The sequence below is a fragment of the Dermacentor andersoni genome, chromosome 1 (genome assembly GCF_023375885.2).
Source record: "Dermacentor andersoni chromosome 1, qqDerAnde1_hic_scaffold, whole genome shotgun sequence".
Lineage (NCBI taxonomy): Eukaryota > Metazoa > Arthropoda > Arachnida > Ixodida > Ixodidae > Dermacentor > Dermacentor andersoni.
In genome coordinates, this window is record NC_092814.1 from 331,976,363 (window position 1) to 332,002,589 (window position 26,227).

Consider the following 26,227-nt stretch of genomic DNA (forward strand, 5'->3'; position numbering starts at 1 on the left):
GAATCAATACTCAGAAAGTTCGTTAGTATGTTTCGAAACTTGGTAGGGTTACGTTCGATTACTACGCGATCCGGTAAACTATTCCATTCTGCAATAGCTACCGGCAAGAAAGAGCTGTTGAAGGATTTACTAGAGCCGTGAAGACGAATACTGAGGTTTGAGAGACGGCGTGAAGTACGGTTGGGTGGCAAGAGAAGTGTCTCGCGTAACTGCGGGAAATTATAATAGAGCTTTTGAAAGAGGCATAAGCGTGAGATTTTTCGCCGATGTGCTAATGATTGGATGTGGAGGGATGATTTGATGTTTCTAACACTTAGCCGATAGTCGTACTTGGATGTAATAAACCGGGCTGCGCGATTTTGGACGGCTTCCAGTAGCTCAACAAGGTACGCTTGATGGGGATTCCATATTGCCGGCGCGAATTCCAGTTTAGTGTGGATAAATGTTTCATACGCTAGTTTACAGATCACAGGGGGTGATGATGATAGTGACCATCTTATGAATCCCAGGGATCGATTAGTGGCAGTAACCAGATTTTGGATATGTTCTGACCATGTAAGCTTGCTAGTGAAGGTGATACCAAGGTACCTGTATGATTGAACCAGCTCAATAGGAAGGGAATGCAAAGAGTAAGAGTATGACATGAGAGAGTGTTTCCGCGATACGTGCATGAACTTATATTTTTTGGCGTTTAGCTGCATAAGCCACTCTGTGCACCATTTTTCAATTGTAGTGAGGTCACACTGTAAAAGCAACTGATCATTGTACGAGTTTATACGGCGGTACAGCACGCAGTCATCGGCAAAGAGCCGGATGGATGACAAAATACCAGAGGGGAGGTCATTAATGAAAATTAAAAACAAAAGGGGTACAAGGACTGAACCTTGCGGTACTCCAGATAATACTTCAGTGACTGTAGAGTGACGGTGTCCAATCACTGTAAACTGTGATCGGCCAATTAGGAAGCACCGAATCCAGGACGTGATTAGAGGATGGAGACACAAGCTGTTCACTTTGATCATTAGTCGTTCGTGAGGTACACAGTCAAAGGCTTTCGAAAAGTCTAGATAAATTACGTCTGTTTGGAAGAGAGAATCAAGGTTTAAATGGAGGTCAGTAGTGAATTCAAAGAGTTGAGTTTCACAAGAGTGACCTGGTCGGAAGCCATGCTGGTTACAGAAAAGGAAAGAGTTAGCTTCGAGAGGCAACAGGAGAATAGATTATATGTTGAAGAAGTTCGCAGGCAATGCAGGTGAGTGATATCGGGCGATAATTCGATGGATCAGTTCTGTCGCCACTTTTCAAAACCGGGACAACCTTGCTTAACTTCCAGTCGTTATGAATGGTACTGGTAGTTATGGACTGCGTAAAGATGATTTGCAGAATTTTACTAGTAAGCACCTTAGTGCTTTTGATGGCTTTAGCGGGAATGTTATCCGGGCCGGGAGTGATGTGAATTGCAGTGATGTTACACTTCGTGAACGTGGGTTACGCACAAGCATATGGGTGCTGTTTGGGAGTTTCTAAGCTATGCCATCTTGCCCAACACCCCCATTGTTGCAAGCCGCCTAGCACATTCTTCGGGAGTCTCCTGGGCATGCCTAGCCTTTTGCCGGTCTTGTTCAGTTTATGCCCAGCATTTGCCAATGACTTCAGAGTTTGTCGACTCACGCTCGGCCTGCCGCCGCTTGCGTTGCTGCTTCGTCCTCGCTCGGCGCTCGGCCTCTCGATTGCCAGACTAACCCAGTATATCCATAACGCACGCAGCCCATACCAACTGCCAGCGGAGGTGAACCCGACATGCCTCCGCCTTCCTCCTTGCCCCCCTTCGTAGCCTGCTCCTCCATACCTTCCCTGATGTGCACTTCTCTCCAGATCCAGGCGCCCTCCTTCTCCGCCGCTCACTTCCCTCTCCCAGCTCGGCAGCCTCCGACCTAATCTCGCCGATTTCATAGATGGGGCATGTACACATGCACACAAAAACAGATGCAATGGCGATGCCTCCCGCATTTTGGTTTCACTCAAGTGGTGCCGACTTTACTTCGCTTTTGTGCAGTAGCAGTTGTCAGCATTTGCCAGAATTATTTGGTGCATGTGTGAATTCTGCCAAATTAATGAACGTTTGGTTGCATATACCAGCATGCACTGTTTCCAGGTCCAAAATACTGTTCTGAATTAACGGGTGTTGAACAAGCTTTTAGTGTGCTTGTTTCGGTAGTGCAGCTGTGTTCTCATCTACCTCTTGCAGTGAAAGGGGCCCTGCACCACCTTTCTTTGAAGTCTCAAAATCGCACTGGAATAAATGAAGTGCCTTCCAAGTAATATATTATCTAAATAATTTGAGAAAGAAAATCTAGTACGATTGGAGGTATTACAAGCACTTTACCTTTCCGACTGAAGAAGCGGACTATTGTCTGCTCATGCTCACGCTTGGCCGCGGCTGCCCATGTTGGAATTAAACTTTGGCCTCGCTACTTATCGGTGTCGTAGCCATTGGGTCTCTTTAATTTCAACTAGTTTTGAACACTCAACTAGCCTCGAACCATGCAAAACTTAGTCCAACCACACGCATGCCTGCCAGCGTGCACTTACCCCTGACCGCCCGTGGCTTGACGCCTTGACAGACTTCGCTTTCTACTGAGCTATTGAAGTGCTTCAAAATGCGCAAGTCGGGCGTGGCTACTATTCGTCTGTCAAGCTGGTGTAGGACAAAGCCAGTCCACACAACATAGCACAACCAGACTGGAGCATATGAGCACGAGCGCGCACTCAAGTCCTGTTGTCAGGGTGTCTACCAATTGGGAAAACCGGGAATGCTCAAGGATTTTGTGCTTCTATCAGGGAAAATTAGCTGTAATTTTATTGAAAGGGAACAAAAGTCACGCTAATGCTGGCTCGAGTAACAGAGAAGAATCGTAATGAATAGTCTTTGAAGACTTGTCATCAGCTGGAGGAGTTGCCATTGTACAGCCAACGACTGATTTTCTGGACGCTCAATATTGGGACATGCCCGATAATGCGGACAGTTTTGTGGCACCGCCACATACTCCAGAGTCAATGTATAAGAAGGTCTGAAATTGATTAATTGATTGAAAATGATTAAACTACATTAATCAAAGCCACCACTGCTGCCATTTTATCTCGCCGCCTCGAACCAGCACTCTCGCATGCAGGTTCGCTGGCAGCCGTAGTCACCTCCGCAGCAGTGCTAGTTCTAGCTGCTTCGACTTTTACTATTAAGCTTCTTGCCGTTTGGTGCCGTGTTTTTTATTGAAAGAATTCGTGGCTGTCAGCAATGGAACCGACTCCGTCTTTTTAATCCTCGCAATTGACTTAGAAGCTCGGAAAGCACGGCACGTTGCACAATGCCGGTTTACGAAAGTCGGCTACGCCTCAATACAGTAGTGTCGTGCGGTGAAGCATATGCGAAGTATTGCCGTGAAGCTTAATAAGCGTGGGAAGGGGCAGTTGTTGCAGGGCACAGTATGTATTCCTTAATTATACACGCGTGCACCCACTGTATCCTGTCACAGTACGAGCACTGATATGCCTAATAAGTGCAATGGCAGGCCTTCAGAGCTGCTATGGACGTGCCTGTGCTGATTTGAGCCCTTAAGGGCAGTAAGAGACATGCATTCATTTTTGCTGACGTTTTTGCGTCCCCTAGGGAATCCGAAAAATCGGACGTTGACTGTACAACAGACCAAGACGATGCTTGAAATGGCCCATGGGACGAACGCGCAGTGGAAGGAGGACAAGAACAGAAAGGACAAACGCACTGATGAATGAACGGGAAAGGAAGTCTGCCGCCGCTTCTTTGAAGGAGCTTGAGCGAAGTTTTGGCTGACGCAGATGTATAGGTGTCCCTCATCCAAACCAAAATAAATTCTTTAAACCAGTGAAACGCAACACTGAGGCATTGTGCACGGGCTGAGAGTATGTCAGGACAGTTGAGGTTGACTTTCCTGCTGCTGAGAGAGAATGCCACTTGTGGCAAAATTGGAGCCTCATACCAACAACCTTGCCATCAGTTGATAGAAATAGCTTATATTTGAAAATATTTGCTTCTGTATGCATCTTTTTTAACCAGCACCACTTTGTCGGGTATCTGCTACCAAAGTGGCAGTTTCATGCCCAGCCAAATTTTATATTTAGTTCTTTACATCCAATAATTTGTTATATATCCACATTCGTTATGTTGAGGTTCGACTGTATGTGCCTCTATGACTTATTGCTGATCATCCAGGTGCTATATTCCTGGAACTGCCTCTGGAATAATGTACCCTTACAAAGCAATGCTCTATAAAAATCCCAGAGTTAACTCATTTGCAGTAATACATTCTAGTTCTTACATTCACCCGCGGGTTTTGATCTGGATGTCTAAGCTGCTGGAAGATATCACAATAGTGGCATGCAGTTTTGCGATTTCTTATGTGTGCATGCATGTGATGTGTTTCTTGCCTGTAATCAGCACCAGCATCACCCGCCCCTCTTTGTTTTCTTCATAAGCAATGATCAATTTTCTCAACTGTTCATCTTGACAGACATTACAAAAATTCAGTCATTCCGCTGCTAAAGCTGCTTTCTGGAGGGTTTATAGTAGGGTTTATAGTTATATAGTAGTAAGAATAAATGTTGAGGTGCGTGAGAACAAAAGCAAATTTTATTTAACGACCAGTCTCTTCTCCTGAATCGGTAGACAAAAGCAGAAAAATTTGAAATTGCACGTGCTCAGCTACAGCATAGTCGTCTCGATGCGTGCTCACTTCTCATTCAGATTATTGTTGTAAGTGGCACTTCAAAATTTTTACAGAACATGGGGGTGGTTTAGCCTATGCTGCTGGGCCTAATGACCGTCTGTCGAAAACATGGAAAGACCAAAACTAGCCTGTAATTTCTTCGCGCTAATGGGGAATAGAGAATTATTTGGTATATCGTGAATTGTGACGCTGGGCGTTAAGGGACTAATTATACCACGGTGCACTAGGGTTTCAGTAACATAATTACAATGTCAAGAATAGTTACCATCTGATTGTTGACTCTGCCACCTGAAGCGTGGACCTGCTCGGAAAACTCAACTGCCTTTAATGGCATCTGACTTCTAGCAGCACTTATTTCCCTTTGTGAACCCCTAAAACAAAGTATTTTACGACATTCAAGAAGGTAGTGATCTACAAGTCGCTGTTGTTGACATGTATCACGACTAAAACAGTTTACCCCTTCATCTCCTGTGTCAGGCTGGAAGCTGCTCATCATCATCATCATCATCATCATCATCAGCCTGGTTACGCCCACTGCAGGGCAAAGGCCTCTCCTATACTTCTCCAACTGCCCCGGTCATGCCCCGGTCATGGAAGCTGCTACTTTGTAATAAATCTCATAGGTGACAGATAGGTTGGTAAAGACGAAATTAAGTGCCCAGCTATATAGAATGAGAATGTTAATACGTATGGCAGTTTTAAGCGGTGTGCTCAAATATCTTGCGCACCCAGTAAAGGTCCTGTAAATGTCTTCCAAGTATTACTTTCAATCAACCAATACATTTGACCCTCGTTATAACAAAGTCATATTCAGCATGATAATACATTCACTATAAGCACACACATACATGTTGACATTGGCAAAAAGGAAAATCGCAATTGGATCTATGTGAAAGAAAATGCAAGCACAATGCCTCCCAACTAAGCAAGGGGTCCCCAGTGTATTTTGATTGCCAGTCGGCAGCTTGCCATGCCACTACGGGGCACTGAAACAACAATAAATTACACACGCGTATTTTGCATCTTTGCTAATATGCAACTACATAATCAGTATGATCACACGGGATCTGCACATTAGCTTGCCAGCTGTCCAACTCAGCCAAACTACTGGCCAAAACACCCATGTCCGTCCCTAATGTGCTTTGCCGTCCCTAATGTCCCTAGTTGCTTTTGCCAAGTACAGTTGCTGACTGATTTTTAAGGCATGGAAAGAGGCACTCACAGACCCAAACTTTGGTGTTGCAGCCATCAATCTAGCCCATGTGTGTGATCTCCCACATAATCGCCAAGAGTGAGCTTCGGACACTCTGGCATTGCAAATTTGCTGGGACGGCTGAACATGGGGGTGGTTTAGCCTATGCTGCTGGGCCTAATGACTGCCATTTCGTCAGTATTTAAAACTAAAGTTGTGCTGCAGTGCCGAGTCGACACTGCGGCAACTTTTTCAACTTCCATGTTAGTGGCATCGTCCACATAAATTGTGTCCAAAAAGCTGGTGACACAGCATGCAGTGTCTGAAATTTCGGTTCCAATTAGCACTGGTGATAGGCGTAGGTGGTGGTGCTGCTGAGAAATTAGAACAGTTGTGCAGGTCCATAAAAACTGGCATTACAAAAATGAGTCTACAACTGCATTTGACCTCTTTGCTACCAGAGCACATATTTCGAACTACATGCATTCAGATGTACTTTTAACTTGTGAGGTACATCTTAAGGGTTAACTAACTTGCGTTTTTGCCTTGAATTACTGCAAGTATGGGCTTTTACGATGTGTATTGATTGTGAAGTTCGGTTGTTCCTTAGACATCCATGAGCCGTTGACCCAACCTTGTGCCCGGGAAAAATTGGCGGTCAAGCATTTTTCACTCATGCCTAGTGTGATTCCTTGGCTCTGAAACTGTAAGCAGGCTTGCTTGCACACCACCCCAGGAAATGAGGGGCAAAGGGACCATTGTTTCCCAGACTTGGACGCATTTCTGCAGGCTTTTCCAGCTCACCTTAGGTTTCCCATTGCTCAACTTCATTTGTTTTGCAGAGGCAAAAAACCTGTCGTCACTCAAGTAAGGTTTTGATACACCTGCCACGTAGATCACTTTGGTCTGTACATTCTTTGACTTTGTAGGTCTGGGAGGGCTCGCATTACCATGGTGACTGTTTTTCATGGTCACTCAAAGTAGCCTTCTGGTTGCACACCATGTTGCTTTTGTAAACAATCCACGTTTTGCATGACCAGAATGTGCATGTGTTGTGCCCTAGCACTGCAGGCTGGAAAAGCTCATGTACAGGTACCGCACTAGCAGCCAGTTGCATTTCATATTATGCTACCTGCACTAGCATCTCGGAATACATTACAGCGGCTCAGAATAGTTTTCCATTACCATCCACAAAGCATGACCAGCATCATAGACATTCTCAAGTGACACCATGAAAACGGCATGCATGAAAGATGTTTCACAACCACCGTGCACCTGACACAGAAAGTGTTTATTGAAGGTAATGCATTTTAGCTTGATTCACAAAGCCAGTACGATAGATGACCAGCACGCAACACCGAAAAAATGTGAACAGAGGCCGCAGGTAGATGAGTTAAAGTGATTGACACTGGTCGTCGTTGGTTTTTGCAGTTCTGGCAACCTGACAGCACCTAGTTAGTTCCATCCTGATAGGAACAGCGTCAGAGTCACATGGGATCCCAAGACAGCCCGAAGCTGCCCGAAATTTTCAAAATTGAATGCTGGAACAGCTGGCCGAAATAAACATAAAGACACTACCAGGATGGCAGCAGCCAGTGCACACAGCATAGTCTTGCCCACTTGAAAATATTTAGTTATGTTATCCAAAGAGTTGAAGCAGTAATGTCGAGCTATCACTTTTGAGGATACTATCATTCTCGTGAGATTTTGCGCGACTTGGCACAGGACGCATGCTGTGCCAAGCTCACTATTCTTACACCGTGCAAGAATAGTGACAAACAATAGTGATTCACACAATAAGCAGTATCGGTCATGACAGCAGTAATTGAATGTACGTGTGGTTATATGGACTGGCTGGACTGGCTGGGCATTACTCCCATCAGTGTATTTCATTAAATCGACAGCTGAGTTAGAACACATTGGTGTCAAAGCTGTTTATGCACCCAAACACCCCACAACGGGAACACTGGCTAGCTGCGATCGTCTTCACTAACTGCAGAAAAAGAAAAAATGTTGCTACATAAATGCAAGAGAGATGAGAAAGGATACCATTGGGGAGAAAAGTAAACCCAAAAGGTGCTGCAGTGTGTGGGAATGAGAGTCCACAACTCGCGAGACATAACGCCGATCTAACACATGAAGGCACCAGGCAGTGTTCACGGAAGGATATTTCACTGGATGCAAAAGAATTCACAAAGATGGTGGTGAGTGCTCATCGCCTGTTTTTGTCGTCTGCTAGCCAGAGAGAGCTCAAGGTCGCGGGTTCGATCCAAGCCTTAAATTTAGGTGCACATTAATGCCATCTGTGCCATGGATGAGCTGGGTTTGTCCACTCATTTCTGGCAAAAAGGGCCTAGGTACCCGAAACTTTTCATTTTCTAGTAATGCCATAGATGAGCTGGTTTTGTCTCAGCGGTTTGTAGTGTTTCTTGTAGATGGCAGCACGCAATTCCTGAGGCAACACCAGCGGGAGCGAGTTTATTCTGGCGGAGGAAGTAAAACATGCTGGCAACTGGGGTCTTTAAAAATTCACCATTTGTGGACAGAATTCAGAATAAGATTGTGGCATGAAAGAACCTTAGGTGGTCAAAATTAATCTGGAGCCCAACACTACATTATGCCTTATAATCAGGTTGTGGTTCTGGCGCATAAAACTCATGATTTTAATCTATTTTAAATTTTGCTAGCCAGGCAACTTCCGAATTGCTGCCCAACTAAAGTTATGCAGGCAGGTTCTGGCAGCCCGTAGGTAAAGTGGAACATCAAGAAGGCCCACTGGGCAAACGAGGGAAGTTTCAGCCTGGTGCCAGCGTTTCGATAAGATTTCTCTTTGCCAGGGCAATTCTCCTTGTCAAAACATTAGCTCCATGCTGAGGCTTCTCTTGTTGATCACTTTGAAGATGTCCAACACTGATTCACTCCTGGTAAGACAAAGGGCTACATTATCTGCATTGGAAACCCGAACACATTTTGAGCTGGCGAACCTCCTTACATGTTGTTCTCTTCTTTTGGTTGTGGTGGGACAGTCATTAGCAGTTTGTTTTAGATTGAGCTGCTGACAAAAAAGAAATGGTCATTTTTGTTTATGTTACCGTGGACATCTTGAAAGCGTAGATCGTGCTGATCATTACTGGTCTTGCTTCCCTGTCTGTGCCTATCTGTGGCACTTTTCATGGGAGCATAGTTAAACGTAAGAAGTATGACTTTATGGTTGGTCATAAAGTTCTGATATGTCAGTGGTGGTCAATAAGCTTTTGTCGCCCTCAACTGTGTCCTTGTAGAAATCACTTGAGTGATTCAAAAAGGATGCTTTCAAAAAGAGTTTTGCAGCAGACTATAGCCTTCAAATACAGTACATACAGGATTATTCTTGTAACTGGAATTGCTGGAGAAAATTTGAAGCTAAGGTGACCTTCTTAACTTTTCATTGCTGCCTATTTGGTGTTGAAAGTCCCAGTGCACTGACTTGTCCACAAACAAATCTTTCAGCTTAGTCGTGGAACTGATTCCAATATAGGGACAAACCCTGCCTACGATGATTTCTTTGGTGCAAAGCGCAAACCACTAACACGGCTGGTATGCATGTGCTAACATTGCATCTTGGCGTGCTTTCTGCCATTGAGGTGGCTCAACGCCTGCCATTACATTTCTTGTGGTGTTTGCAAGGCACTGCCACAGTATCTTGCAAAAGGCAAATATCTGCAAGTAGCTTTATTCCCACTATCTGTTTCATCGCTTCTTTAAAAGTAGTAACCACATGCAGGCCTATCATGAATATCTGTGTTGGCACCTGTCTGTGTGTGCTGATCTGTGGCATATACAGCAAAAGTTGGTCTGACGCAGTCATTTTGAGAAGTGCTCTTTCAGTAATACACGAGTGACTCTTTCTCTGAGGCATGTTCCCACCATAAGTGCTGACGCCTTATCCACCCTGCTTGCATGTGCAGACGAGGGTTCCCCGTCGGCGGTGTCCCCTCAGGGGGGCCTGTCTCCCGGTGGGGGCCTGGACGACCGCAAGCTGCCTCGCCCCATCGGGACGGAGCGGGCCCAGAAAAAGGGGGCACATGCTTCCTACCCGGGCATCTGGTCCTACTCCAACAGTGAGCTAACTCGCTGTTCGCTTCTCATTCACATGGCCTACAGGGGTCTATTGGGCCTCTCTATTGTACACTCTATAGACATGCACTTTTGGCTCTCTATTGTGCCAGCTAGTGGGGTTCAGTGGCTGTGATCTGTGGTCTCACCTCGAGCACCTTTTCCTCCCTAATGTTTCAAAAAGTCCAGCCTAGAATGAGACTGTGCTTGATTCCACGTGATCATAAATGGGGACAGCTTGTATTTCTTTTTTTTTTTTTTTTTTCACTTTCGAAAGCAAATTATTCCCTTGGGTACGCTAACATAATACTTGTGTAACAGTTCACAGATCCCTTTGCTAACATGTCACACCCCTTGAGACAGATTTAACCTCAGTGTAAGCCTAGTTAGTAGGAGTGCTCATATTTCAGCGCTCTTGTGTGTTACATCCACAGCATTTTGCAGGCTCTGTGTCAGTAGGTAGAATAAGGCTTATACAAAGTGCATTCAAGCTCTAGAGTAGTCTTACAATAATTATTTTTTTTTTTAAGAAAGATGTTATAGCCATCATTTCCCACACCTACTTTGGTGTTCCAGCAACCATGGCATTCTGCTGCTAAGCACAAGGTCATTGGTTTTATTTCTGGCCACAGTGGCCACATTTTGACTGCAGCAAAATGTAGCAATGCTCATGGTTTAGGTGCAAGGTAAAGAACCCTGCACATGGGCAAAATTAACCTTTAGTCCTGTACTACAGCATCTCTCGGAGCCTCAGTGTTACTTTGGGAGGTTAAATATTTCTTTCCCCACCAAGGCCATTGAATATGGGTCACAGGCGACGCATGAGTGCCATGCCCAAGGGCGCAGCTCCCGGTGCCCTTACAGGCTAGCTGTTAAGATGTAGGCTTGTTTTCAAAATGCAGACTAAGGCACAGACTTAGTTTTATGAGCGGTTTATTTTTGGAGGCAATTTTTTACGAGCACACAGAGGTGTGAATCTGGTGATAGCAAAGATGGCAGGCCCTCTAGTGTCTGAGCTTTTGTAAAAACGCTGTTGGTATTGTGATACTGCTGTATCCTCAGATGACTAAGAAAAAAAAAAAAAAAAAAACTCTTGTGGTGCTACTAGTAATAGTGAGACCAAGGAATATGTCAAAGTTGATTGGATTTTAACTCTTATGATAGAGACCCACAACACCAGCCGGACCATTGTCAGCTGCTGTTCAGTGGCGATTTTCATTTTTTGCCTGTTGATCACTGATGATTTCTTGCGCTGACTGAGACGTCGTAGCGATGTTAGCAATTTTGTAGGTCTTATTTACAGTGTACCTGCAGCACACAGCAGAGATTTGCCAACATGAGCCCAGCCAAGTATTTGTGGCACCTGCCAGAAAGAGGTACTTTGCCAGTAGGGGCAGAAAATGTTTATTTGTAGCTCACATTTCTGGTGAGTTACATCATTAAAACTTGCATGTGCTGTAGATATTTGAAGCAGAAACGTTCTGTCTGCACTTTTTTTTTCTCTCTATCAGTGTAACATTCACTTGTTACCAGTAACCTTATCTTTCACACAATGTTATCTTTGCAAAGCACATTTATTTAGCTTTCTTGAACATGTATTCAGTAAATAACTATTATTAAAGCCTTAAAAGGGGGGGGGGCATTTTTTTTATATGGTAAAGAGTTAAATGCCATGATTCAATCAGTCATTTTCAATCATAGTTATCCTGTGGGCTTACATACATTTTCTCATCGAGGTCAGGTAAGTGTGCAGAATTGGGATAAGATTGGTGCTGATGCAGAGCTACTTCTGGATGTGAGCCACTCAATCTGCAGGAGTACTGTTCTGATGTAAGGGCCCAGCCTCTCTCTCTCTCTCAACTGCTTTCTTTGCATTCTGTTTCATGATTGCATATCTACAAATTCTTAAGAATTTCACAGAAACCTTCCACCATCTTGTTGCACCTTGAAATATTACATGCGTGGCTCTGATCACCGACATTTTAAATTGAATCTTCACCTTTCAGTTTTTTTGCAAAAATCACACGATTTCCCCAGTGCGTGTTGCCACATTATTGGCCGATGTTCTTACTCGGCACTCGTCTTTCTCTTAATATCAACGTCACAGTTGCTACCTCCGTGTGTGTGGCGCTTGCCATGAGTGAAAATAATTAGGGGAACTAAGGGGCTCAATTAAGGAGCCAGCGTTAAGGAGCAAGTAACTAAGGAGCCAGCGCCGAACCAAGAAAAAGCATAGGGGAAATGTGTACTGTGTTATTTAATTGAAATCTCGAAATTGCAGACTCGAAGAAAATGCAAATTAAGTGGCATACAAAAAAGTTGTTTATTGCTGCCGCATTTCTCACTATATTTTATTATATATAATAGCTGTATCTTATTTTCCTATAGCACACATCACATGCCACAGATGTCCACATGCATCATTACTTGGGCAACTTCATTCCGATTTCAGTCTTGTGCATATGACTGGCCTATCTCACAGCATATCAGACTTCTGTGTGTTGTGCAAGAGGAGGAAGTGGGCACTTGGCTCTTCAAACATGAATGTCACTTTTGTTGATAGCTGAGTAAAGCCATTTCCAGAATTAGACACAGTCATCGACTTTCCGAAAGCTCAACAGCACTTTCCATCTGACTTGACTTTGCTGGTTGGCCGTATCCTTAATATAGGTTCTTGCAGTTGTGGCTGCTGCTATTCTTAAGAAAAAAAACCATGCAACCCAAATGCACCTTGTATTGATGTAAGTCATCGCCTTTCTGCACAAGAGTTCCCCCTTTGAAAGAAGAACCCTTGCTTTGCAGGCGCCGCAGGTGTGGGTGGCGGTGCAGGCGGAAGTAGCCTGACTCCAGACCTCAGCGCCATCCAGGCCTGGGTTCAGTACCAGCATGCCACGGGGCCCCAGGGAGATGGCCTGGCTCCATTGTTACAGCACAACCGCTTTGCTGCTGCTGCTGCAGACACGGTGTCAGAACAGCAGGCACTCGAGCAGCACTCTTATCACCATGTGAGTAGTAGTAGCCTTCCATTTCATTAATTTGACAAAATTAGGCTATGGAGGCACAGCTGGGAAATGTGTGCTGCACAATTGAGAAGCAGCATATTACTTCCATTAAAGGGCCACCTCATCAGTTTTAGGCATTAAAAACAGGCAAAACGATGTCAATTGCGTCTCCGAAGTGTTGCTGAAAATTCCAAAACTGTTCTTGAAGGAGCCCTTAGCCAACCAGCGAGAGATGGTGCCAGCAATTCGCAAATGGCCATCAGAACAGCAGAGCACATGGCCAAAGTATAGCTGAAGGCATAGTGTGCACATGTGGTTTCCACTCTGGAGTGCAAGGCTGGTCACCCTACTGCGATAATGGTGCTGGTTTTGTCACACCACTGCTGCAGCACCATTTCCGCCTGTCAGTACCATTATGCTGCCCTGAGCCGTTGCCGCTCCAGAAATTGTTGTCAAGTTCTACGTCTACTGTTGCATCAAGTTTTATGAAAAAGATTCTGTTCACAAAAACAACGTTTAAAGGGGTTGAGGGATGGAGCGGTTCAAGATTGCAAAAAATGCACAGAAAAAAGAAATTGTGATGGTATCCACACCGTCCTCACGTGGCAGCGCAAGGCGCCACATGGTAGAGGGTTACTTGCTTCAAGCAAGTTTATTCATAGAAGTTCCTGAAGCATGTGAAATCAGCAGCAAAATTGCTCGAAAAAGTCACTGTGGTCACTGTGAAAAATAATGTGTAGCTTGTCAGGCTCAGCTGTTCTGAGTTTGCTGTGGCTAGTATGGTGTGCTTAAGAGCGGGACAGCTTTTGCACCGTGAAACATGGCCAATTTTTTGAAAATCGCATTTTCAGTTTCTATAGCTCTTTTTCTATGTGATTCCAAAATATGTTCTCTAAAAACCGTGTAGAAGTGCTCTAAACATTTGTTGTGTAAGCCAGAATGGAAAAAAAGAATTCATGGAGATTAAGAAAAACAGTGTTTTTCAAGCCATATAATATCTCTAGAACAGCGCAACCGAGCGCCGCCTTCTTGGTCTTGTCGGAAAGCGCATTTCTCCATCTTCAAGTATGCCGCTTCAGCTATCCCCTCCATACAGAAACGAGTGCACAAAAATCAAATGATTGAAAATTGTACCAAAGTCTCCTATTGACCGCGCCCGCCACGTGACTCCAGCGCTCTTCGCCATGGGTCCAGTGCTCACTCCATAGAGGCACCATCTGCTCTTTGCGCCTCATAAGCTCCCGACGTCTTCACCACCGCGAACTCTACGAGTGTCAAAACGGGCACTACGGACCTTGCAGAAGTGCGGCCGATCCCTCCTTTCCTGGACGTCTCAGATCCGCGGATAAGCTTTTCGAGCATTGGTGCTTCGGACTTCGCTTCCAAGCACATCATGCAAGCAATCCTCGGAAACATGGCTAAGCCTTTCAAGCATTGGTGCTTCAAACATCGCAACCAAGCGCTTCGCGCACGGAATCCTCGGACCCACAACCATGCGCATCACGCGCATACTCTTTCAACCCATGGCTAGGCATTTCACACATCGGCGCCTCGGATTTGGTTATAGAGCACATTGTGCGCAAACACCTCAAACACATGGCTGAGCATTTCCCGCATGCAGGTCTCGGGCTTCGCGACCAAGCACATTGTGCACCAAAATCAGGCTTTTTATCTATCTATCTATCTATCTATCTATCTATCTATCTATCTATCTATCTATCTATCTATCTATCTATCTATTTATCAATTTATTTATTTATTTATTTTGGTCACAGCTTCGTGAGCTGCAGTGCATGTCACGACCTTCTCGTTTCTTTGGCTTGAATATTTCAATTTTTTCACGCCCAAAGTGTGTGTCTGATGTGGACGTGCCAAGAAAAATAAAAAGTGCAACTGCAAATCTTCGCATGAAAAAAAAAAGGGGGGGGGGGAGACTCTATTTTGCTTTGTTCACAGTACAGTTGAACCTGGATATATCAAATCTGAAGGGGATCACAAAAAAGTTTGATATATAGGTAATTCGATATATAAAACAAAATTTTATACAAAAAAGGAAATTTTACAGCTGTTCAATGTATACAATAATTCGTTATATTCGTTCAATATACCCAGGTTCGACTGTATTCGACAACCTTCCATTACATTCTGTAAGCTATCCAGGCTCTCACAAGGTTCAAAGGTGAAAAAGTTTGTGCAATACATTGTTCTCAAAATATGGATAGCTGGTGCAAACATTAGGCTGCAAAAGCTTGTAAGGCATGCATGTTCCAGCTGCACTGCTGCCCCTGTACCATTTCCTTTCTGATGTGCAGCTCCTCAGCCATTGTCTAGCGAAAAAAAATCAAAATGCTGCTGAAAGCCTTCATTTAGTCATCTTGTCGTTGCTACAGAAATATGAATACACACCATTGAATGTGAGACATTATGTGAGTGATTCTAAGGGGGTAAGGCTCCCTGCTCCACTAGAGACAGCCGTCAATGAGGCAGTATACGAATACGATTCTGGAAGCTACTGTGCTTTTGTTGGATATTGTGCAACATTTGGTCTGCAACCTGGCCATCATGCTCATCACAGAACAGTGGAAAAGGATGTCTTGGAAGCGAAAGAAAGGAAAGCAAAGGCACTTCAGACTAAAGGCAAAGCACTCCAGAAGCCCCGCATTTGGTAGGACATCAATTGCTAGCAGCCCTGGTAGCTTTTGATAAAGTATAATCTAAGGTGCCACTTTGGGGGGGAGGCCATTTTCTCAAAATATTTTCTTGCTGCTTGCTCACCTGATTACTTCACGACTGCTAGGTCTATTTCAATTCCAGTTTCATTGAAGTGCAGTTCAAGGTGGGACATTCTTGCTTTTCCAGTGTGACTTTTTCTGAATTAATGATTCAGCTAGTTCACAGTTGAGATAAAAAACGTCATAAAAAATGAGAACTAAAAAAGTCATGTTGTAAAAAAAAAAAATGTCACGCCCTCAACCATTAATTCTGAAACGCACAGTGCTTCAAATGAATCTTCGATCACATTTTGTAAGTTGTTCATGCTTGGGACAAGCCCAAAAGCAGAAAAAAAAATATTTCAAGAAAGAAGTTGTTGAGATATAACTTCGAAAGTTCGATGATAACATCACAGAAACATCACCACTAGCTCTGCTAATTTTCATCAAAATCTATGAGGAAATAAGGAAGTTGATTCCGAAAGTCACCCCCCCCCCCCCCCCCCCCCCATTAAAGGCAAACCAGTGTTAAAGTGCGTATGTATCCCATAAAAGGTATGTGCTCAAACACACACCTCTTGGTGCGACACCTGCAGTGTTGCAAGTACACTCCTGATCACGCCAGTGTTCTGAGACACCTTCAGTGCGACGCTAAACCTTGCTATTGCTTTCAATCCTTCACCTTCAAGTGAAACTGATCATATTTTCTTTTAAATGTGACATCGTATTGACATTTTTTTCTTTCTTTTATTGCATTTTTCTTGATTCCGCTTTGAGTTCAGAGTCTACCAAAATTCTCCTACAAAAATTCCCAAGATCCAAATATGGTAGATGAGCATACATTTAATGCCTGCAAGTACCATTTAGTTCTGTACTATATTGTCGCAACAACACTGCAATACAGGAAAGAGCTTAATACGTACAGACAAATGGTTCATATTTTACTGAATGTTGTAAATCTGCAGCAGATGAAATGAGAAAAATGTTATGCAAACCCCACCAAACTAGATTTGGGGGAAATCTTCTGAAATGGCAACACTTGTGGCAACTGTGGAACCGGAAAAAGATAGAAAGTCATTCATGGGAGTTATACATACAGTAGACTTCCATTGATTCAACTGCTGTTAATTAGGTTTTTCGGTTAATTCGATCCCAACCGAAGGTCCTGGCTGGCATTTTTATGGGCCCAAACTTTCATTATTTCGATCATAAAGTTTGCATTTGCTGCATAATTCAAACTTGTCCACTCAACATGCCCGCGTCTGACCTCTATAGTAACCCCATTAGCGACCAATTTATGTTAAGATGTCTCAGCGGCGCTTAGGGGCCAGTGAACATACGTCATTCTCTAAATATATATGCCAACACAAAATATTTTTTTCTCGCTTTACAGTCGCCCTAAAAAAATTACAGTAAATTCTTTTCGAAATAACTCGCTAAGAAGAATTAGAATCTGCAATAAAAAAAATGCTCATGGTGAAAAAGATCGACCCTCAAAGTGTTAATGGAAGTTGCCTGTCTTTAAACTTTTGAACCTTTAAACTGTCAAATTAAATTCTTTAGCATCTGAACTCAACTATGGCAAATCAGTTCTGCAGAAGCTCACTATTGGACATATTGGAATATTTAGGAAATTCGTCATCCACCTGACTAGCACGAAGCTACAAAGGAAACCCATACCTGTCTATCATAAAAAAAGCTTTATAGTTGAAAAAAAATTTGCCCGAATCCAGGATTCGAACTCTGGACGAACGCCTTACCGGGGTGACTGCTCTACCATCTCAGCTAACCAAGTGGCTAGGAGGTTGCAGAGCGAGAGTGAATTAATCGAAAATTTTAAGCAGGAGTACATGAAGCTACCTTGGTAGCTTTGTGCCTTTAATGCTAGCTTCCCTTTCATGCTTTCCCTTTCGTGCTCTAAAATGATTTCGCAAATGCAGCTTGTTTGTGTAGACCTTTTCATGGGTGAAGAGGAAGGGAGGGAGGAGGAGACCTCTACCTCTTGCTGGAATGTGACGTGAGAGTGGTTAGATGCCTATTATTGTCATGTCAAGCTGAGCCGCCTAGTGACACACTAAAAAACGGTCTCCTTTCACACAGATTTGGCTTTCACACACATTCTACAAGTTTGGTCGCCAAGTGAAAGCATATGGTGTCGCTTCACTCATTAACGAGACTTAGATGAAGGCTTGGCAGAATTGTGTTGTCCGAAAGGTGTCCCATTCTGATACCAATCCATACAGTCTTGATAAATGTGTAAAATGTGTCTTCGCATGGTTACATTTCTTTATTGAATATTTTAATTCTTCAGAGTGACTTATCTTCAGAAAAAATAACAACAGTATTTTCTCATGTGAAGTCCACTTTAATTTTTACTGGGTGCTTGCTTTACACGAGGCAGGCTTATAGCTATTTGCTAAAGCTTCAAACTACACTCGGATGGCTATTAAAAATAACACAATCACTGGCAGCCGACTATGAGCACATTTACAGTCTCCGATAGATTTTTCAGATATAGACAATGTCGCAAAAATGTCTGAATAATTGGACAGTCCATAAAAACAAATTGTGATGGTGAAAATTTATTTCTTTCTTTCTTTTCTTTTTAAGAGCACCAACACAGCAGAAAATTTGTTCAGACTTTTGCTTAGTGTTGTGCTCTATTAAAATAAAATGTACTTCAAATTTAGTGATCGCCGTGACCACAGGTGAGTTTCGCATTTCTCCATTGCGCAGTGCTATGTGCGTCGCGGGTCATCGTGAAGCACGTATACCATGCACATGGCCTTCATGCCGTGACACCACCTGTCAGTTCAGACTGGTGCGCAAAATCAGTTTTCAGCTTTATTGACTTTATGCCCACTCGTGAGCTTACACCATTCTATCCAGTAAGTGCACACACAAACTTGGTAGGCGTTATCAGTAGTTGCCGGCTGATCGCCCGTGGATGTAAACTTCACTACAGCCACAGAGGCCGTAGGACCAGCCCATCCATGTATCTCGTGCCTGATCACTGATGTAGTCTAGTCTACTGGTAGACGCATTTAGGGCGAACTTCCCACTTCAGCTTTTTGCCCGCCACACCCATCGGCTAGGCTTAAGCATTTCGTCAGTCTGCAAGCGAAGTTGCAGTTTGGTAGGTTTGATGCTGGCGCGGGGTATAGTAGTGATAATTCCATTGTCAACAGGACAACTAGTGCCCTCTAGTACAGCTTGTAGAAATTAACCAGCATGCAGGGTATGCACTTAGTGAAGCTCATTTCATGAAAGTAATTTTCTTTCCCCTTTTGATGAAATAAGTCGCTCTGAAGATTCTAAATCTGCGATTGTGAACATATGTGACCTTCAAACTGCCACACACGCTCATTTATAATGTGCGCTGCCTTTGTATCCTGTTCTTATGCTCTCACGCATCACAAGGACCTGTGATGTGTATCTGTGTCTTCTTTGTGGTTGTGCCTTTGCACTACATTACGTCAAGAGCAGTAGTCCAATCTGCCTTTGTCCCTTTATTTTGGCTAATAAGGAAAACATCAAGATATTAAAAATGCTGGACTCTCATGGTAAAAAGGCATCCACGAAATGTGCATAACACTAGAGATTTTGAAAGCAAACTTGGGAGTTCTGCACATTTTTTAACTGAGGATGCATGACCCATGTAAGAGCGTCATCATGGGTGCCATCTTTTTTGTTAGCAAGCCTTCAGTAGGTGTAGAGACATCATTTTCATAGCATCTGTGGGAACACAAGCGCACACATTATGAAATTATGCTGTGTCAAATTGCTCTTTATATGGACATTTTTTAATGCATTGTGATTTCAGCATGTTAATAAGGTCATTATATGCCCTTCAACATGGTGGGCATGAATGAACAGCAATTGTGGCGGCTAGCTCAGAGGTAGGGAAGTACAGAAATGGGGGTCAGATGTGCAACTTCTTGCCTTTCTTTTTTTTCCCTGCTATGCTGCACAGCCTCAGCAGGCAACACTGAACGCTGGAAGCCTGGGTGGCTGCCCCCCTTTCCTCAACGGTTTCCCTGGCGGAGCAACTGGAGCAATGCTAGGAGGCGCTGCGCAGCTTTTCTCCTCTGCTAGAGTGGCTGCCGAGGCGCCGCACCAGCCTCAGGTGGGTGCACGACAAAGGGGAGAAACTTGCCATCTAGATTGCTCTTAAAAAAAAAATAAAGGTGGGGTGACATATTCCTGTTTCTAAAACACTACTTGAAATGATTACTCTATAGGCTCATGTATTGTCCACATACCCAGCTTCAAGCAGAGAGTTCTACAAGTATCTTCAGGGTGTGTTCAGATAAGTTTAGCCGGGCATGCTCGGTGAACATTATTATTATTTTTTTTTTTTTTGATCAAACATATTATTTTGTTGCCCAAGTGCTAAGGACAACGAAATCAACCTTAGGCTCATGAAAAAAATAATTAAAAAAATATATTAACATGCCCGGTCAGTCAGAGACGTTATTTGCAAATTTTGCTGAATCGGCATTTTGGTTAGCTCGAAATGGAAAAGTGTTAGCGGCCCTAAAAATATTAAGTGATAGACTGCAAGTCAATAACATTGATTCTTTCTAGTAGTGACCGAGTATCACCACCATGATGTGGAGAAGGAAAAGAACACAAATGAGGAAAATTGCACAATGTTTGCCAAAGTCCGGATTTCTTTTTTCTTTGCATCTGGTGAAAAGCATGGTTTTCAAAATTTGTCAATATGTTGCTATGACAGTTGATAATATTTGAGGCAGATATCTTTGCCCGAGCTAGCATTAAAATTTTACGAGAAGCGCTCAAGCTTATGCATGTTAGTAAATTAGCAGTAATTTAAAACATCTTTTTTTTTTCTTTCGTAGAAAGGCCATCCTTGATTTTCTTTGAGATTTCCCTAATTCAATTTATATACTTGAAACTTATGTGATCTAGAAATACTATCATTTTTGTTTCAGAACTGCAAAGCTAGAAATGTGACTGAATAAATGGTACCCCTGCTGGAATATATGTGGTCCGTGCATGCTTGTGGTTGCAGGTTCCTTTATTTTATGACACGAAAATGCTGCAGGATGGTTCAAAAAGCAAGGGTTGACGAAACCAAAAATTTTGGCAGTGAAAACACTCCATGTGTTCTTGGACAGAAATGACAAAACCTGTGCATGCAGCAACAGAACGGAGGTGCATTGTCACATATTTTGGAGTGCTGGCTCTCGATATTGGGCCTTTAAATGCATGCCCTGCATGCTGTTCATTTGAAGCAGAGTGGAGAGGATACAAGAACAATTTTCTTAACCAAACGTAGTGAGATCCTTATAATTCAAAATCCCTCAGTTCAAATTTACAGGTAGTTCGAACTCCGAAAACCACCCATTGGTTATATTGAACAAAATATCTCTCTCCCAGGCACAGCTCTTTGGACAAACCCAAGCCAAAGGTGAAGGTTCGATGCGTCGCTAGCTACAGTTGTGTTGCACACCGTAGCCGTAAAAATGACAATGAAAGACGCACAGGGAGCCAAGACCGAACCGGATGCGCCCCCATCTTTCCCATCCAGCTTCTTAAGGGAGTACATGATTTATGAAGCTATGTTACTTATCTTTAGGCCAAATTCAGTTAAAGCACACGGTCTTATTTTGCTTTCCGAGTCAATTACAAAAATGCAATTGTTCTTTTAAGAGATAATTATTGATATAACTAAAAGTCCATTATATTGTTTATGGAGACAACAGGTAAAAAAATATTGGGCAGAAAGAAATAACACAAGCAGAATGTTTGAGGAGTAAAGTGCTCAAAGCAGTTTTCAAATCCAACAACAATTGGCGATTTGGCAGCTCACAAAGTTGTGTTTACGGTATGGCTACCAGGGAACAAAAGCAAATAAAAGTAGAGGAATTAAAAAGAAATCTGCTGGTAGCACTTATATATTATGCATTTAGGTTCATATAGCAAAAAGAAATTACAGCTGTAGCTGTCCTAGATCTTGAGATGTTGTTGCCACAAACAAGCAGGCTGAGCAAAAAGTTTGTTTTGAGAAAATTGATAAAAATAGACAACTCAATTTGTTGAGGAATATAAAGTAGGTGCATGTTACCAGTTGTAACAGGCTAGGATGCCCCTGGCACATGCCCCAGAATGTATGCCGTACTCTGGAACGTTTATAGAAGAAAAAATCTTGTCGTTTGCCGATTGCCGGCACTCCGCATTTCGTGCACAGCGAGATTGTTCACGAGGAACGGGTTCAACTTTTGGCCACCGCTCCCACTCAACGAACTCCACGCCGCAACTTCGCCGAAAGCACCACAACTTGCGCTTTCCACAGTACAGCAGAGCATCTATAGAATCGAGGCTTACGATACCGAAGCGCGTCTTCATCGCAGCCAAGCCAGTCGCGGTGGCTTCAACGTGACCAAGAAATTCCGATTTTTGCTTGGTAGCCAGCATTGAGGCAAACTCTTCAGAGTTTTTCTTGAGTTGCCTTCACCTGCTGCAATTTGTCGGGCTACAGTAGTTGTGCTGGAATGCCGCATGGACACCGGGCAGTGCCAGAACAGAGTTCATCTTACTAAGCCTATTCTGCAGTTGCGGCGTGAGGCTTTGGTGGCGCTCGTCACAGGTAGCAAGGTATTGCCGGCACCTTCCAATGCTACTGTGCATTTTTGAAAGTTTAACACCCCTCATTTCTTCTTCTTTTTGCCGAATTTATGGTTAGTAGCAAACTGAATTTGACATAATTTCGTGCCACATTTCACATGCCCGAGCAAGCAGCTTAGGCAGACGGCGAAAATCAACCAATGGCATGGTACGCTTATGGTCACATGTCTCATTCGATGAGTGGAATTGCGCATCGGGGCAACATTTTTGCGGGCCTTTCCTTCATAGCCATTCAGTATACTGAGTAGAGGTGGCATGAAAACTAAATGAGAAGCAGTTGCGGACTAAGACGTACCAAGTGAAGTACCAAGGCATAAACACGTTATGAGGAGGAGGAAATGGCTGAACACCTGATACTTTTCTGTAAAGGGCTTCACCCTACAGTTCAAAACAACGGGGCTGATTTTTTTCTAAGCATTGGGCTTAAGGGGCAGTGCAGGCAAAACAGACTAAGCGGGTAGAATAACAACAAACGGAGGTTATCTGATTGGTGGCTAAAATCAAGGCAACAGTGTAATTTCGCCCTCCACTATGTACAATATACCGTAAAAACCGGAATATAGGTCGAGCTTTTTTTCAAAAAACTATTGCGAAAAGTCGACCCTCGTCTTATATACCGGACATTGGCGGAAAAACTACGGAAGTCTTGCAACAATGGGCGGATGAAGTAAAGAAGCGCCTTCGCCATCAGCAGCCCGTCATGTGCGTCGTGGCGACATTGTGGCACCGCCAATTTGCATTTACAGTGTCATAAAGTTATATTGGTTAAAGGTTGCTTTTTCACATTTTGTTTCAAAATGAGCAGAAGCCGACGACAAGTCACCGTCGCGTTCAAGAAAAAGGCGATTGAGTGCGCGGAAGCCCACGGCAACCTCGCGGCACAGCGCGAATTTGGAGTATCTGAAAAGAGCATTCGGTACTGGCGGAGACCAGAAGCAGCAAACCAACAGAAAACGTCATTTCGTGGGCGGACCGCAGCGGACCGCAAAACTGGAAGACAAGGTTGCTGAGTTCGTCCGGGAGCTGCGTGCAAGATCGCTGCCTGTGACAGCCGAATGCATCCGTTTGAAAGCGGTAGAGATCGCACGCGCCTCTGGACTGGGCAGCGAGAAGCACTCGTCATACGACTCTAGTTCGGACCACTCTAATCAAACGCGTTGCTCTGATTCGGAGTAGCGCTTGCGCACTTCGTGCCCTTCTACTGTACTGTACACCCGGCCAATTTTTAACAGTATCGCGCGACCATCGACCCGCGTGTTTGCCAGCACCTTATTATCAAAGCACGGAGCGGTGAAAGTAGGCGCACGTATACACGTGCGCGTATCTCATTTGTTTCGCCGCTCAGCACCGTTAATAAGGTGCTGACAAGCACGCGTGTCGATGGTCGCGCGATACTGTTAAAAATTGGCCGGGTGCACATGCGATCAGCATTTAAATAAATACTGTCACTATTGTGCATGAGTCGCATTTGTTTCAAGGTAAGGGTGTCTTTCGGTACTTTTGCCATTGAAAAAGATTTTTTTTCATTTTTAGAATTCGTTAGTTGGGGGATCGACCTATATTCCGGTCCGACCTATAGTCCGGTTTTTACGGTATGTCGCTAGTCACGGCTAGGGGGCGTGAGCCGCTGCCTGAGTTACAGGATTCGGCCTTATCCATCCATCCAAGAGTGGCTCTTTCAAACAAGACCAAGATGGCTATGGTCGGCAACTGTGCGTCACGGAAAAAGGCCCTCTTTTGCGCGTTTATCAGAAAAAGTACAGCTCGATGACGGGATACAAAGCGCCATTACAAATAATATATATTGGTTCAAGATGCGTAAAAATTTTTGAGATACTGCGTCAGACACTGTAGAACCTAAAAAGAATGTTTCAAAAAAGCGATTTTCTGCTATTTTTTGGTCTCTAAGGCCCGTTCCTTTCAAAAGGAGCAGTAAGGAGCCCCTAGCACGCACTTGATCAATCACATTACCAGTGCTCACCTATGCCCCCCTCCTAGCGTGCGCTCGGTCATGTATCTCCAACACTGGGCATGCGGGAGTGCAGCGTGCATCAAGTCTCCATCCTTCTCTGCTCACCCTTGCACGGTTTCCCTCACACCCACAGTAAACAACGCACGAGGCTTTAACTGATGAAGGAAAGAAGATTTTTTCTGTGCTAGCCTAGTGGCAGTTTTGGTTTTGCACACTCTACCACACAATTGATCAGTTGCTTATGTTTAAAGGGGCTGTCCTCAGTTCAAACTCTGTTTTATTCTTATAAATGTCCGGTCCCTAAGGAGTTCTAATTAACCAAATTCTACTGTAATTTGATCAATGAGGGAGCATGTAGTGAAACTCGCAGTGAACCAACACCACATAGGGGTACGCATCGTGAACTACAACTACGAAGGAATAGTCTTGGCACTGGCGTCGACGCAATCGAATTTTTAACCTGCCAGTGCCATCTCACAGTGAGATCATAAGTGCCACACGAGGAATCTGCACAATTACATTACGTGAGCTTAGAGCAAAGTGCTAAGAGAAGCGAAACAATTCCTACAGAAAGGTAGTGTTGTGCTTCACTTTCATTTTGTGGAGAGATGCACTTTTTTCCTTCCCAATAAGAGCAGTATAACTGTCAAAAAAAGTTAAAAGACGATTCAATTTCTAGTTAAAGTCTATCAAAGACAGTGTCTTCCCGAGTGAATTGGGGGTCCGAATAAGGTGGCTCATTCTTTGCCCCGTTTGCACCCACCAAATATATATATATATATATATATATATATGTATGTATGTATGTATGTATAAAAGGGTCACTGGACATGCCGGTCAAACTTATCTGAACACACCTTTCAGACTGAATTTGAAAAAAATCGCATAGGTAACCTTGGGAGGTGGCAACATGCACTTTGCAACAAAACCAAAAAATCCCAGCTTAATTGTGTGGCTGGGTTTTTCCTGTTTGCTGGTGTAATCCATTTTCCAAGTGTTGTTTCATTGTTTGAAGACATCATTTAGCCTATTGGTATTTTAAGCTTCTTATGAATGCCTTCAACTGCCAAGGTTAGGTATGCAACTCATGTGCAACTAAACGCTGAAAATATTCCTGCGAAATTATTCAACCCAATGTTACGAATGCAGAACTTGCACATGCTATGCAAAGTTTAAAAGTGTTGATTTCAGGAGAATAAATTCACTGGCATTCAAAATGATTGCTTTGGAAAATTTCTCAGAAGTGCTGTCAGCCCCTGAAGTGGCTTTCAAAGGTGGTGATGGCCAGGCCAAATCTTTAAATGCCAGCTGCACAGTTTTGGATCCCGTAAAAAAGCCTAGAAAAATAATGAATTCCAATGGCGGAGTCGGAGCAGCCGACGAATTCCGCGAGCAAGCACTTCACTCTGGCACAGAGCAATGCCTCCAGATCCGCGAGTGGAACACAACCTGTGCCGCCGGAGCAAGGTGGAAGCGGAAGTTCTATCACCGAGTTACCCAGGATACCTTGCGTGTTGTCATTTCCTTCCGCTGTTTGCTCCCAGCACTGCCACACCGGTCACTTGTCTCTTCAGCACCGTTCACCTGTTTGTTTTTTTAAGTGCGGAATGGATATCTCGCCAAGCGTGCAGCAGCTTTTGCTTCCTCGCAAGTCGTGACCAGTGGCGCCTCCCAGCAGACAAACGTGGTAAAGGAAATACGTCACGCAGAGTTCCGATACACTCCGCTGATTTTGGCGGAGCATCTTTTACTGCTCCACGGAGTGACTCCTGCTCTGAATCCCCTCCGACTCTCTCATTGGAACACCTTACTCCCGCCCTCACTCTGCCATTGGAACAAACTTG

General features: G+C 43.8%; 1 protein-coding gene across 1 annotated transcript in view; it reads left to right on the forward strand.

Moving 5' to 3' along the window:
- The window catches only part of LOC126516797 (ankyrin repeat domain-containing protein 17-like), a 228,066-nt gene that overhangs the window by 188,421 nt on the left and 13,418 nt on the right, over positions 1–26,227 (forward strand). Inside the window, exons 27-29 of the mRNA XM_055063998.2 lie at positions 9,900–10,052; positions 12,850–13,052; positions 19,734–19,886. Of these exons, the coding sequence (XP_054919973.2) occupies positions 9,900–10,052; positions 12,850–13,052; positions 19,734–19,886 (509 nt within the window). The remainder of the gene's footprint in view (positions 1–9,899; positions 10,053–12,849; positions 13,053–19,733; positions 19,887–26,227) is intronic.